The sequence below is a fragment of the Chrysemys picta genome, chromosome 4 (assembly GCF_011386835.1).
Source record: "Chrysemys picta bellii isolate R12L10 chromosome 4, ASM1138683v2, whole genome shotgun sequence".
In the NCBI taxonomy this organism is placed as follows: domain Eukaryota; kingdom Metazoa; phylum Chordata; order Testudines; family Emydidae; genus Chrysemys; species Chrysemys picta.
Genome location: NC_088794.1, coordinates 109,316,105 through 109,331,178, shown reverse-complemented (window position 1 = coordinate 109,331,178; position 15,074 = coordinate 109,316,105). Strand labels below are relative to the sequence as shown.

The 15,074-nt window shown below is 43.2% G+C and overlaps 1 protein-coding gene across 3 annotated transcripts in view; it reads right to left on the bottom strand.

Moving 5' to 3' along the window:
• PRORP (protein only RNase P catalytic subunit) overlaps positions 1–15,031 on the bottom strand; it is an 85,988-nt gene extending 70,957 nt beyond the window's left edge. For 2 of the 3 annotated variants that reach the window (XM_065593270.1, XM_065593272.1), the window contains exons 1-4: positions 14,895–15,031; positions 11,863–13,278; positions 9,706–9,753; positions 2,673–2,805 (exon numbers count right to left, since the gene is read on the bottom strand). In XM_065593270.1, the coding sequence (XP_065449342.1) occupies positions 2,673–2,805; positions 9,706–9,753; positions 11,863–12,863 (1,182 nt within the window). In that variant the 5' untranslated portion in view covers positions 12,864–13,278; positions 14,895–15,031. Of the gene's footprint in view, positions 1–2,672; positions 2,806–9,705; positions 9,754–11,862; positions 13,279–14,647; positions 14,786–14,894 lie in introns of those variants that run through there. The other variant, XM_065593271.1, reaches the window with a different exon arrangement.
• Between the last annotated feature and the right edge of the window lie 43 nt (positions 15,032–15,074).

The window sequence follows — 15,074 nt, the reverse complement described above, 5'->3', positions numbered from 1 at the left end:
GTACTATTGATGTAACCTGGTTAAGGGGACAAGGGAGACCCTGATTCCCCACAGGGCTCAAACTGGGACTCAAAGGATATGAGCTGTATACTAGAGTTGCAAGGTATAATTTCCTGCTCCAACAGACATACCTGTACTAGTTCTGATTGGGTTATTGTGCTAAAAATACTAGCATAGCCACTGCAGCATGAGTGGCAGGATGGGCTAGCTCCATGAGTACATACCTGTGATCTCAGATGGGATCATACTCAGGAGGGACAGCCCATCACTCTGCTGCAGCTATACTTCTGGTTTTATCATGCTAGCTGGATCAGGGCTAGCTGGGTATGTCTACTCAAGCTGAAAACTGCATCTCCCAGCTCCAACGTAAACATATCCAAACAAACGTCATAAATTAGCTTAACTAGTTAAGGAATCAGAGAAATATAAACCTATTACTTTACCAGGATTTCTGTGAGGAACTCTAAAAAATAGGTAGTATTACTCGTGTTACCATGCAACAAATTCTTGCCAATTCTTGTTTAAATGTTAATACTATGGAGCAGTAGTAGCCATTTGACAATATTAAGGATGCTGCCACATTTTTTTTAAAACTGATTCTGCAGCCCCTGTAAAATTCACAAAAGAAATCAGATCAGCTTGAAAACTGGGAGGATAAATCTGGAGCCAGGATAAATTTTGTGGGAAAAATATGAAGATACTTGAACAATGGGGTTCAGAGACGTAGGGTACCCTAAAATTAGGTGTTTTAAAAGTTACAAACGTCTAATGCTTTTTCTGTATATAACTAGGGAAGAAACAGTGAGTATGTAATGAAACTTACATAGCTAGACTCTTCTTGTTGATATCTAGTGCATGGTATCATCAGAGGTCTAAAATCTAAATATGAGAGGTTATCAGCCTTCTTTTTGGCACTATGGAGTGCAATGACAGAAAGCTGGTAATCTATATGCTGCTGGCACAAAGCACAAGCTTCCTAGCTGAGCTGTTAATTGTACTTCCAGCCTCACCCTGACCCATACAACAAGAGGCTAGGTGAGTTCAGGAAGAAGAGGGGGGGGAGAACTGTGAGCTGAAGCTGTGACAGGTGTGTAGATAACAGCTCAGCTCTCTTGCAGCAGCTCTTGCCAGCATACAGAGTTTAGGGACAAATTCTACTCCCTCCATCCTCTTGGGGGCAGAAAGACAGGGGTGGGGGACTCGTCCCTGAGACCAATACAGGAGATGAAGAATCAGCCCAGCTCTTTATATGGCTTCTCTATCCAATAAACCATCTCTTGAACACCAGCAGGGGAAGTGCCAATCTGACAAGTATATTGTGGGGAATCAGGATCCCTTCCCTGACCTTTCTGATGTTGTGTGTGTACAGGGGGGAAGCAAGGTTTTGGGGTGGTGCCAGAAGAGACAGCAGGAATGAAGTAGTAAGTGGAGACAGGGATAGCCCTCAAGTAATGGGCCCGTAATGCCCCACTCTCCTGGGTTTGGTAGGGCTTCTTCACCTGCAGAAGTGCTAGAGAGCTGGAGCTGCTGTACTCCCTAAAGGTCATCAGAGCTACCTGCTACAGAGGTTGGAGCTGAATTCTGGCACCACCAGCAGCAAGCGCAGCATTCTCATAATGGTTTGATCTTGTTACTATTTAAAACAAACAAAATTTCTCAGATGCGGCACTGGCTCCATCTAGTGGTCTTTTATCTTTCAACTCCATTAAGTACCCAGGCTGCTCATTTGTTAAAGTCAACACATGATGATGAGTAAGGACTGGCAAAGCAAAGCAAAAAAAGAAAACATAAGAAGAGCATTTGACCATGATTTCATACATATTGTACCATTTCTATCTCATGTGTATGCAGTGATCCCTGTTCAAAGCTAGATGTTCCCACTGCAGATATCATATTACCATAGCCCATGTACATTTAGGACTGCGGGGTTAGTGTTAATTTTTTGTGAATGTTGACAGGTAATACTGATGTTTATTTTTAAAGATTTTTCCTGGTTTTGACTTAAACTATTGCGCTATTGAAAAACCCACCATTCAAGATTTAATAAATATAAGCTTCAGAAATGAAACAATATTTAATGAGACAGCAGAGACTTACAGTTTTTTGCTAGGGAAAACTAGGTATTTTTTAACTTTTTCCTGTGAAAATTTCAGTTATGAATCATGGAATATTTTCCATTAGTTTTTGGATGGGGAAGAAATTGACATTTATTAACATTTACTACTTAAAATGTAATCCTACTAGTCCAGGTATCCTCTTCTTGAATGACCAACTAGAAAGATGTGAAAAATTATGAGGGTGAAGGGAGGAATGAAGAGTTCAGCATTTGGATTCATTTTATTAAATAGTGGAGAAAATGTAGGCAGATTATTAAAATATTTGTGAGTTTCTTACTGATTAAGACAAAAATTAAAGAGATACTGAAGGACAAAACCATGATAAGTGAGGTTAAGAATAAATTGATATGATTATAAGTAGAATGTCAAAATGAATTCTCGAATACATTTTACTATAAATCAGTGAAAATTTATAGTGTTAGCACGACACAACTTTTTAAAAAACCCTTAATATAAAATTAAGTGTTGAAAAAATTATTAGGGGGTCTTAGACCTATTAAGCATTAGTCACTTATGACTCTCCAGTCAATAAACCTGAAGGCCCTTGAAACCTACCTGAGGAGTTGTCTTCCTGAATGTATCAGTTCCCTGGATCACATCTTTTATTATTTTTTCCTTGAGTGCATTGTACTCTTCTTGGCTCAGATGAATAGCTTCCAGGTTTTGGTTACAAACTGGACATTTTCCACTGTAACAGTAATAAAACCACAAACAAAGTATGCATGTGTGAGAATAAGAATAGTAAAAGAGCTATATGTTAAAATTCACTTCCGTTTATTAAATGACTACGCATGCCTCTTTCTGTGCAAACAAAAAATAAATAAGTCATCAGAAAATGACTTGTGCCCAGTTTGGGCCAGATCCAAAACCTATGGAAATCAATGGAAATGCTCCAACTGACTTCAATGGGTTCTGGATCAGATCCTTGGGGACATTTAGGGGTCAACTTCTGTGTTCAATTACAAGCACTACCACAAACTTCCGGCATGACCTTGGAAAATACATTTAGTCTCTTTCTCTCTCAGTTACCCCATCTGTAAAACAGTACTTCTCTGCCTCATAGGTGTGTTGCAAAGATAAAATACATTAAAAACTCAGATCATCAGCTGCTACAGAGGGGACCACAGAAATAGCCTAAAATTGACTAAAGCATTGACAGAGCTACCAGAGCCTTTCCATGTTGACTCCCCCTCTGACATAGTCTTTCCCCACTGCTGGAACTTTTAACTGTGCAGAGGGACGGCGAGTTATATGGGCCAGTGGTGCCCGTGTGCCAGCAAATTCAGGACCCGGGGGACTGGCACCATCAATATTTGGGGACAGGTCTCTTCCCCAGCCCCACCTGTTGCCCCGCATGCCTCCCCTGGCCCCGTGTGCCTCCCCCGGAGCATCCCACAGCCCCTCCTGCCATCCCCGTGCGCCTCCCCCGGAGCGTGCCTGCCTGCGCCCTGGGCAGTGGGTGGCTGCTCTGCCACTCTGCGCTGCGCTCCCTCGCCGGCCGCTGCCGGCTACAAAAGGGAGCAGCACTGGCAGCAGGCTGAGGTGGCGGCGCAGCTGCTGACTGCGGAAGGAGGAGGGGAGGAGGCACGCATGTGATGGCAGCCCTCTCCCCCCGGCACCCACCGCAGGGGTGGCGAGGGGGCTTCCTGGACCTGAGGGGGCCCAGCCCCTAGGAGCACATGCAGTGACGGTGCCAGGTGAGTGTACCACCGGGGAGAAGACGGGGGCCCCTTCCCAGAGCTCTCTACTGCCAGTAAGGAGAGGGCTGGGGGGACCATGGAGTCCTCCTCTCTGGCCCCAGCCCCGGGGCAGCCTCCCTGCATCCTGGAGTTTTCATCCCCACCCACACCCCAGAGCCCTCACCCTAACACTCTGCCCTAGCCCTGAACCCCTCCCACACACCCCAGCCAGAGCACTCATCCCCCCACACTCCAACCCTCTGCCCAAGCCCTGAGCCCCCTTCCACACCCTAAACCCCTCATACCCAGCCCCACCCCAGAACCCTCACCCCCCCACACACACACACATTGTGCAATATAGGGAAACTGTTAAACGCTTACTGTTTCCAGTCCATTTTTACATTATTTTTAAAAATATATAGAGACTTACAAGGCAGGTGTGGGGCCAGGGGGCAGGACTTGGACCCGTTCTGGGCACCACCAAAAATTATACAAACCTGCTGCCCCGGACTGTGCAGGGGGGAGGCTCTGGCAGGGGGGAAGCAGCAGGAAAAGATTCTGGCAACTCCCCACAGCAGGAGCCTTTCACTGAGGTGAGGAAAGGCTCTGGCACAGGGAGGCAGCAAGACACTGCACTGCTCAATGTAGCAGTGTAGATGTGGAAGGCACTGCTTGAGGTGTGAAGATCCCATTTTGCTAGCTACCCCCTATTAAACTAAATCAATATATTCAGACAGTAAACATCCCAATAACCAGGTCAACATAAACTATTAATAAATTATTACTGAGCAGCTCCAAATCCATCAGAGATGTATCATGTAAAGCATCTTCCAGGCACAGAATCATAGGGTTAGAAGGGATCGCAATGGTCATTACCCCGCCAAGATGCAAGATTTGTTGTGTCTAAATTATCCAAGACAGATGACTATCCAGCCTCCTTTTGAAAACCTCCAGTGAAGGAGCTTTCAGAACCACTTTACGCAGTCTGTTCCATTGTCCCACTGTTCTTGCAGCTAGGAAGTTTTTCAAGAGATTTAATCTAAATCTGCTATGCTGTCGTTTGAACCCATTGCCTCTTGTCCTGCCCTCCGTGGCAAGAGAACAACTTTTCTCTAACTTCTTTATGGCAGCCTTTCAAGTATCTTCCCTGCCCCAGTCTCCTCTTTTTCAAACTAAACATATCCAGTTCCTTCAGCCTTTGCTCATATGGCGTGCATTCCATTCCTTTAATCATCTTTGTCATTCATCTCTGTATCCTTTCCAGTTTCTCCACATCCTTTCTATACATACCATCTTGGGAAAAAATATTTTAAAATCCTCCAAGCCCATGTACAAGGACACCCTGGATCTCAAGTTCATTTGCCCAACTAAAATGTGATTGCCCCAATTTCTTTGAGGTCAGAATGAGGTTTTTGTTGATGTTTTTTAATTAAGTTGTGTTGCATATCCCTGCCTCAAAGACAAGCTAATGATCTAACACTCTTAAAAATCCTGGGTGAACCACCTAACTTATATGTTTGATTGTGGATGAAAATTACAACCAATTCCAACCTTCGCTTTTTTTGTAAAAAGTGGCAGTGGATAAAGAAACACAGGATCAGCTATTTTGCTTAATTCCCCTTGTAGTGTTGCTTGGCCAGGTAGGCACATGGGGAACTAAGCTAATCATGTCTGAGCTCTCCCTGAAAACTTTGAGGGCTTTTACAAAAAATACGAGGTAGCAGACCTGTTTTCATCCTCATCCTCAGATTGCACATGCCAACCACTGTCTCCAGAATTTTTAAGTGCAAGTCATCAGGTTGTCCAGTAGGCATTACATAAATAAAATGTCATTTATCCTGAACAGTTCTTTGGTTGTTCCAGGCTGCCAGACAAAAGGATTTTTCCTTGCATCCTCCCACTTAGGTCTTTTCATAGATGCAAAGTATAATGTTAATGTTTCTCATTTTCCCCTTTACAATGGTCTGTTTGGAGACTTACATTCATCCAGCTGTGCATGCTCTGAACTGAAGGAGGGATCATTCTTTTTTACATCAATCAATTTGTGAAGTTCTGATATGCATAATCCTAGAACACTGCCATAGATTTTGAGCTTTAAATGTTAAACAGTAAATCATTCTCCTCTGATTTTTGCACAGAGAAAAGCGAAGAGTGAGTTGACGTATATTTCTTACCCAACACAACTATAAATACATAATTGGCACAACAACCAGACTTCTGGTCTATATCAAAACACAGACCATAAACAAAAAATATTCCAAAATTGCTTGAATTATCGTGCGGACAGTGTATTTGCTGACTTAACACATTAATAATGTGCAACTTTTAGTACTTTCCACATGCTCAACCCACTGGTTGCGATCATAGGCCTAAGCCACACATTTGTATTAATCAGAAGTCTGGCTATTTAAATAATCCTAAACTCTTGATAAATAATTCTAAGTACAACAGGCAGAAATTAGAATAACATTATTAAAACTCCACAATTTAAGAGCCCACAAGACCCACCCCAAAAATTATTGAGACTCCACCAAAAAATTATTAAACTTAACATTTACAGACTGTATGTTACAGCTGGCATATTTGAACCTTGAATCTTTTGCCAGTATCACTTTATATTAGTTAAAAAGATCTAATCGTAGAATAAAGTAAAGTCAAATGTTATGCTTTGTTTAACAAATTCATAACATTGTTTCCCATAAGCCAAAGCCTGCTGAGTGTCCTCAACTTCCATTTAATGTCAATGGGAATTAAAGGCACTCAGCGCCTTGCACAATTGGGTTCTTGTATTGAATTTCTCTTCAAAAAGCTACCTTAAAATTACATTTCAAATTTTGTAATCTCAGATAGCTCTTATTATGCATACATGCTGCAAAATACTCAGCAATCACCCAAGAGCCACAGCAAAGGTGTGGGGTGGGGGACTTTCTTAAATGGTCAGAAAAGCAGCCAGCAATACTGACAAGTGTATTACAAAGACAGAGAAGTTGCGGCTCATTTCAGAGTGGGTGTTCCAAGAGCAGCATAAGCAACCAAACCACCTCCTATGAGGTAAGTTTCAGTGACTATTCAGGGTAACATTGTTTTTAGCACACAGTTGGATGCAGGTTCCTGAAGAATAAAAATAGCATACATTCCCCTCAGGAATGAAAGCTGATCACACCTCTGCATGGTTTAGGAAAGAACACCATTCCCTGATAGCTAGGTGCACTGTTCAATTATTTTCTGGAGTGGTGGGGATAATGCCAGACTTAACAAGCCGATTCATAGATTCATAGATTATAGGACTGGAAGGGACCTCGAGAGGTCATCGAGTCCAGTCCCCTGCCCGCATGGCAGGACTAAATACTGTCTAGACCATCCCTGATAGACATTTATCTAACCTACTCTTAAATATCTCCAGAGATGGAGATTCCACAACCTCCCTAGGCAATTTATTCCAGTGTTTAACCACCCTGACAGTTAGGAATTTTTTCCTAATGTCCAACCTAGACCTCCCTTGCTGCAGCTTAAACCTATTGCTTCTTGTTCTATCCTTAGAGGCTAAGGTGAACAAGTTTTCTCCCTCCTCCTTATGACACCCTTTTAAATACCTGAAAACTGCTATCATGTCCCCTCTCAGTCTTCTCTTTTCCAAACTAAACAAACCCAATTCTTTCAGCCTTCCTTCATAGGTCATGTTCTCAAGACCTTTAATCATTCTTGTTGCTCTTCTCTTGACCCTTTCCAATTTCTCCACATCTTTTTTAAAATGCGGTGCCCAGAACTGGACACAATACTCCAGCTGAGGCCTAACCAGAGCAGAGTAGAGCGGAAGAATGACTTCTCGTGTCTTGCTCACAACACACCTGTTAATACATCCCAGAATCACGTTTGCTTTTTTTGCAACAGCATCACACTGTTGACTCATATTTAGCTTGTGGTCCACTATAACCCCTAGATCCCTTTTCTGCCGTACTCCTTCCTAGACAGTCTCTTCCCATTCTGTATGTGTGAAACTGATTTTTTCTTCCTAAGTGGAGCACTTTGCATTTGTCTTTGTTAAACTTCATCCTGTTTAACGCAGACCATTTCTCCAATTTGTCCAGATCATTTTGAATTATGACCCTGTCCTCCAAAGCAGTTGCAATCCCTCCCAGTTTGGTATCATCCGCAAACTTAATAAGCGTACTTTCTATGCCAATATCTAAGTCGTTGATGAAGATATTGAACAGAGCCGGTCCCAAACAGACCCCTGCAATAACCCACTCGTTATGCCTTTCCAGCAGGATTGGGAACCATTAATAACAACTCTCTGAGTACAGTTATCCAGTCAGTTATGCACCCACCTTATAGTAGCCCCATCTAAATTGTATTTGCCTAGTTTATCGATAAGAATATCATGCGAGACCGTATCAAATGCCTTACTAAAGTCTAGGTATACCACATCCACAGCTTCACCCTTATCCACAAGGCTCGTTATCCTATCAAAGAAAGCTATCAGATTGGTTTGACATGATTTGTTCTTCACAAATCCATGCTGGCTGTTCCCTATCACCTTACCACCTTCCAAGTGTTTGCAGATGATTTCCTTAAGTAGTTGCTCCATTATCTTCCCTGGCACAGAAGTTAAACTAACTGGTCTGTAGTTTCCTGGGTTGTTTTTATTTCCCTTTTTATAGATGGGCACTATATTTGCTCTTTTCCAGTCTTCTGGATGTTAGGATCCAATATACCAATTGTCATGTGGACTCCCTAAGCAGAAGAGAATTAGAGCTTTCCATAACTGACCTTGGGAAGTCAAACAGGCTTTCTAACTCTCAAAGAAAAATTAATAGTCAGAAGAGTCTAAGTCTTAAGCTCCTGATTATCAGGACTAGAAGAACCTACAAGCTCCAGGAAGCTGGAGGAGGAAGAAAACAAGCAGCCTGTATGCTTCAAATCAGCAGCCCACTCCTGCTCCCACAGCAGTCAATGTTTCCTCTCCCCCTCCCCGACTTCAATAGCACCAGATGCAATACACACTCACATTTAAGAAAAGCGAAGAGAAATTTTAAAGAGTCAGCACCTGTACACTCTATTTTTATTACAAACCCTAAGGAGCATATAACTCAAAAACATTCTTATCTTTGACACATTTCCAATTGCCAATACACGATACACAAATCTGGCTTTCAAATTAGATTGACAATACGTAAGACAAATTCACAAAGTTACAAATATTTGTATATTATATTTTGTAGAAATATGTATCTAAATTGTCCATGAAGGAAAATACTTTGCAATTCCTTGATTTTGTCCATATCGCAAATTAACATTTTTTTGGTGCAAACCCCTGTGGTAGGGCCAGGTTCTGAGCAATTACATAGGGACAGTTTACTTTAACCAAAATAATAATCTTGGCAAGGGTCTAATCAATAATCTTGGCTCCTAACCACCTCCCATACAGGTTTACAGTCAATAAACAAACGAACAGCCCTACAAACAGAGCAGTTCATTTCCTTCCCACTGTGGTCAACAAAACAGCTTTCTCCTCCTGCTACAGGTGTATCGCAGACCCTCTTTAACATGCAGGGCCTAATGAGCTCCCAGCTGAGAGCAACCCCTAGACCTCTCTTTGAACCCTGCCTGAAAGTTAACTCAAAATAAATAAACCCATCACCAGACACATACACTGTCAGGCTCAGAGTCTTCCTAAGGGCACTGTTGGGGCGAGATTACAGATCCATGGCACCAGCTCAGGGGTTTAAGTCCTGTACACGCACCAAAAAGTGGGTGTTAGAAATTATGATCAAAGAATTTATTTCAATAAGAAATTTGAAATAACATAATAGAAATAGTCCTTTTACTTATTTTACCAAAGTAAAGTTCATGGCAAAAAAAATCAAACACGTTATTTATCAAGTTTTTACATAAAATATTGTATTTACCTATTTTTAATGGTAGTTAAGTGTCCTTGCCATTTCTCTCCTGGAATGCTAAAAACAAAAAAATATATAATATAAAGAATGTTAGACTTCTGTGTCATCATTTTTGAACTACAGTACAGCCAAAAGATTTTTTTCTGGTCTGCATCTAGAAATAAAAATAATAACTGTTTACACTAAGGAGAAATTATATGAAGGCTCATCCGTTATACCTGCTTATGTGCAACATCCTGCATATGACTACGGCTGGGTCTACACTACCCGCCTGAATCGGCGGGTAGAAATCGACCTCTCGGGGATCGATTTATCGCGTCCCGTTAGGACGCGACAATCGATCCCCGAATCGACGCTCTTACTCCACCAGCGGAGGTGGGAGTAAGCACCGTCGACAGGAAGCCGCAGAGGTCGATTTTGCCGCCATCCTCACAGCGGGGTAAGTCGACTGCGATACGTCGAATTCAGCTACGCTATTCACGTAGCTGAATTTGTGTATCTTAAATCGACTCCCCCCCCCCCCCCCCCCCGTAGTGTAGATGTAGCCTACTTAAGCATTTATCCACAGTGGAACAGGCCTTGGGCCAGACAGAAAGAAAACAACTCTGCAGTCCAGTGGTTAAGGGATACCCCTCCAGGAGGTGGAAGATTTTGGTCCAGTCCCTCTGTTCCAATCACTTTTTCATGATTTATCTACAGTGGAACAGCTTCAACACGAGTGTGTGAGTTAGCCCTGCATCAGAATAGCTCAGGGGTTACAGCACTCTCCTGAGAAGCAGTTCTTCCCCCCCTCTGGCAGAGAGAGGGGAATTGAACTGGGTCTTCCATATCCCAGGCAAGTGTGCTAACCACTGAAATAAAAATTATAAAGTGGGCATGGGAACCAGCACCACTTCCTCTGGCCAGTTTGCATGTAGTGAGGCAGGTGCCTAATTTACTCCAACAAAAAATGGCGTAGGCACCTAAACCCACTAACTCCAGGTAGCTGGTTCCCATCCATGCATCACTAAGCAGATACAGGCACCTCCCTGCAGCCCAGATTTAAGAAGCTATCTCTGAGAGAGCTGAGTGGGGTTTAGCACACACCTCTGTCATTAGCATCTCCAATTGGCTAACCAGGGGCTTGTCTACACTGGCACTTTACAGTGCTGTAACTTTCTCACTCAGGGGTGTGAAAAAACACACTGCTGAGTGCAGCGCTGGGAGCTACGCCTCTCATGGAGGTGGGTTTTTTAGAGTGCTGAGAGAGCTCTCTCCCAGCGCTCTGCCGCGACTACAAAAGCCACGTTAAAGCGCTGCCGTGGCAACACCTTAACGTTGCCAGTGTAGATTAGCCCTCTATCCAGTGCTGGCTTTTGTGGATTGCACTTTTTAGGTGACCATCTCTCCCCATTCATTGTACAGGGAGCCTAAGCAAATAACTCGGCTTTGTGGATCACCATGTTGTTCCTGTGCCTAGACATTAGGCACAGTGACACTCAGCATTACAACGCCTAAGTCTCTTTATGGATCCCACACAAAGTCACTGCAACTTGACACTGCAATGCTTGCATTGTGACCTTTTGACACTGCATCATCACAATGCCAACACACACATCACTACATTGCATTGGGCACAATGATATATGAGGTTCTTTAACTGTCTTGAAAGATACTGAAATTATTCTGGTGACCCTCTGAGCCAACACATATTAGAAGGAGTGAACCAGATTTTTTTTTTCCCATGGCATTTGCTATTTTCTTGTACCACAGAGGGAAACTGTCTCAATTTTGTACAATTTACCATTTCTCTCCCTTAGTATATCAGAGGAAATTCTGACACTCATCAACATTCAGTATTTGCTATCAAACACAACAAACCAAGGATGAGAACTGGTGAAGACAAAAATTCTGAGATGTGGGACTCATCGGAATATGCTACACCTATACCCTATATGAAAAATGCAAAATGAAAAGGTAAAAATTGTGATAGGAAATTCAGACCTGGCAAAACTTTCTATTTACAGTAGAAATAAAGAGATTATGGCAGTGCTTTTAAAAAAAAAGGAAAAACAACAAAAAATGATAAAAGGTTTCAGGGATTTACACTGGCCTTTGGACTACTGTCTTAATGGATCACAGAGTCAATTCCCATTAATCAGTAACTGCTTTTGAAACAATAGTTACCTTTCAAACCATAGCTTTATGCTCTGCATAAGAGCTTCTCCAGGATATAGTTGATTTTCTCTCAGATACAAGAGGATTCCTAAGAGTTCACTTTTTAACTGATCGTCCTTCACACATTTGCCAGTATCAAAAAGGACCTGCAGCGTATCCAAGTTTGGTATCAAACCCTTAGCCAGCATTTCATGATACAGTTCACATGCCAAGTTTATTTCTTGGTTATTGAGGGCCCCTTTGATACAATCTCCATAGTTCCCTTTTGATGGGATCATGACTTTTTTTATCTCTTCCAGTAGCGACAAGGCCTCTCTCCATCGATTGGAACCACTCAGCCCCTTGATTAGAAGGCTGTAAGCCCCAGTTTCTAAAGTCTTAAATCTGACTTTCATTATATCATAGACATCATAAACTTCGGCCATCTGTTCCTGCCGGACACACAGAGCCAGGTACTTGACCAATAAATTATAACTGATGTCACCTTTTCTCATTGCCACCATAGACAGCAAGGACTTGGCCACATCTATGGAGCTGTTGCATTTGATCATTTGCTCTAGCATTACTTCTTCAAACTTGCTAATTCTCTTAAATTCTCCCCTCAGCTCTTCCCATTCCGCCACACTCAAAGGTTTTTCTGGGGGCCGGATACCATTCTTTTTAGATATCATGAGCAGTTCCTCTTGGTTCTTTGATCTCCTCTTGGCAGCTCCAGCAGAGAACAGGGAAAAAGGATGAGGAGAAGAGGTGTCTTCTCTGGCCCTGCCCTCCTTTTCCTCTCCATCTCTACCTTTAGATCTGGTCTTAGTAGTTAGCATATGAGTTGCTTTGGGATCCACTGGTATTGCGGATTGAGAAGTGGTAGTAAAAGGGAAACATTTAACATGTTTCCTGTTCGGGAGATGGAAGATGACAGCAAACAGCTGTTGGCGCCTTGGAACAGGCCAAAACATGGGGTATTTCCACAAAGTCTGCAAACCCGAGAAGCTAGTGGGACGGAAGAAAGCCATGATGAGGAGAATGCATATACTGGGAACACTCCCCAAGAGAGATCTAGTGGGAAGTGAAGTTTGTGTGAGGAAGTTTATAGTAAAAGTCTTAAGGGATGTCAAGCTGTGAATGTTTTGGAATAAAGGTCACAAGGGTGCTTTTAAGACTCTCATTAAAACAAAAATAGCAAAATCCTTCATCACCAAAAGAAGAAATATTTCAAACTACCAAACTATTAATACAAAGAGTGAGGGGGCATCTCTCTTCCCAGGAAAGAGGCTTGGCGGTTCTGTACTTTATTGTGCCTGCCCAACCTCTGAGGCTGTTTAAGGTTTATCATAAATATATGCTATAAAAATGGGGAGAAGTTATGTGAACTTCCTAAGAACTAAGAGTTGTTCTGTCGCTTTCATCCAAATCAGGTCAGGAAATTACCTACAGAAAACAGACCACAAACAATACACAATTAGTACTTACACCTCCAGAGTACTAACTTCAACATTACAATTCAGTTTACATTTTTACAACCAAAAAAGTGACCTACCTAACCTATCTTAGGTCTGGCACCCAAAATTTGCTCACCTAAAAGCCAGTGATAAACTGCCAATATTTTAACATGGGACTTCTACCAAAGCTCCCTTATCACTTATAGCTTGTGATAAACATCCGGGAAGGCAGGCATTCACATGCTGCAAACATATAGGACTATTAATTTTCTCACCATTTAAACAAAACCTGCTTTCCCAGTGATAACCATAGCTCAGGAATCAGGGGGTAGCCGTGTTAGTCTGTATCTAAAACAACAAGGAGTCTGGTGGCACCTTAAAGACTAACAGATTTATTTGGGCATAAGCTTTCGTGAGTAAAAACCTCACTTCTTCGGATGCATAGAGTGAAAGTTACAGATGCAGGCATTATATACTGACACATGGAGAGCAGGGAGTTACTTCGCAAGTGGAGAACCATTGTTGACAGGGCCAATTAGTTTTTAATATGGGCACCTCCCAGTAAGCTATTATTTCCTAAAAAGTACACAAAGGATAGTGATAGCTGGGATCCAGCCAGTGTAATCATAAGAGAAGGGGTGTGTTTGCCAGAAGCTAGGAATGGGCAACAGGGGATGGATCACTTGATGAATACCTGTACTGTTCATTCCCTCTGAAGCACCTGGCATTGGCCACTGTTGGAAGACAGAATACTGGGCTAGACGGACCATCAGTTTGACCCATTACAGCCATTCTTATGTTATGTTCTTACGTGTTTGGAGGAGGCAGAAAGGATCCTTGTGAGAGGACCTTTGTTGCCAGCTCTTGTGATTTTTAATCACAAGTTTCACAGTATTTGGTCTATTTCTTAAAGCCCCCGCTGCTGAAGGGGTATAATTAGGCAAGAGATTCAGCTTTCACTTTTAAAAAAAGTTTCTAGCCAGCACGATTATAGAGACTAACTGGAAAACGTGAAGCCTGGGCACCAGAAGACAAACAATCAACAGGTATAATTAACTCCAGTAGCTCTGTATCAGAGGGGTAGCCGTGTTAGTCTGAATCTGTAAAAAGCAACAGAGGGTCCTGTGGCACCTTTGAGACTAACAGAAGTACTGGGAGCATAAGCTTTCGTGGGTAAGAACCTCACTTCTTCAGATGCTCCCAGTACTTCTGTTAGTCTCAAAGGTGCCACAGGACCCTCTGTTGCTTTTTCCAGTAGCTCTGCACGTTTTCAATCTCACGGTATCTGGGCCTGACTAGTGATGTCTGCGTGCTTGGGCCTATGGTAATAGTGCAACGTCCACGTCCTCTCCACAGACCTGGGAGACAATCGCTGCCAGTCGGGACGTGCTCCCTGGGCCGCTCAGAGACGCTGCGATCCCCTCGCACAAGCTGAGCCGGCTCATTCAGAACGGCCGGCCGGAGTCGCGGGGGCGAGGCGAGGGTTCGCTGCAGCGCACGGTGACTACTGCCCCGTGCCCTGGTGACTACTGCCCGCACGCTGAAAACTACAACTCCCAGCATGCAATGCAACCCGGCCGCTTATACAGGGCGCGCAACACGTACTGCGGGATATAGTCGCTGTGGTCCAATTGCGGGCCATGCCTTTGCTGCCTTCCCCATGCGGACCTGTCTCAGGCGATGCGCTGCAGGTGTCAGTATCGCAGCGCTGAGCGGCTCTGGTGGATGCCACTCATAGCCGAAGGGGGCGGGTCAAGTAATGGCGGAGCCGCGCCGGACAGTCGC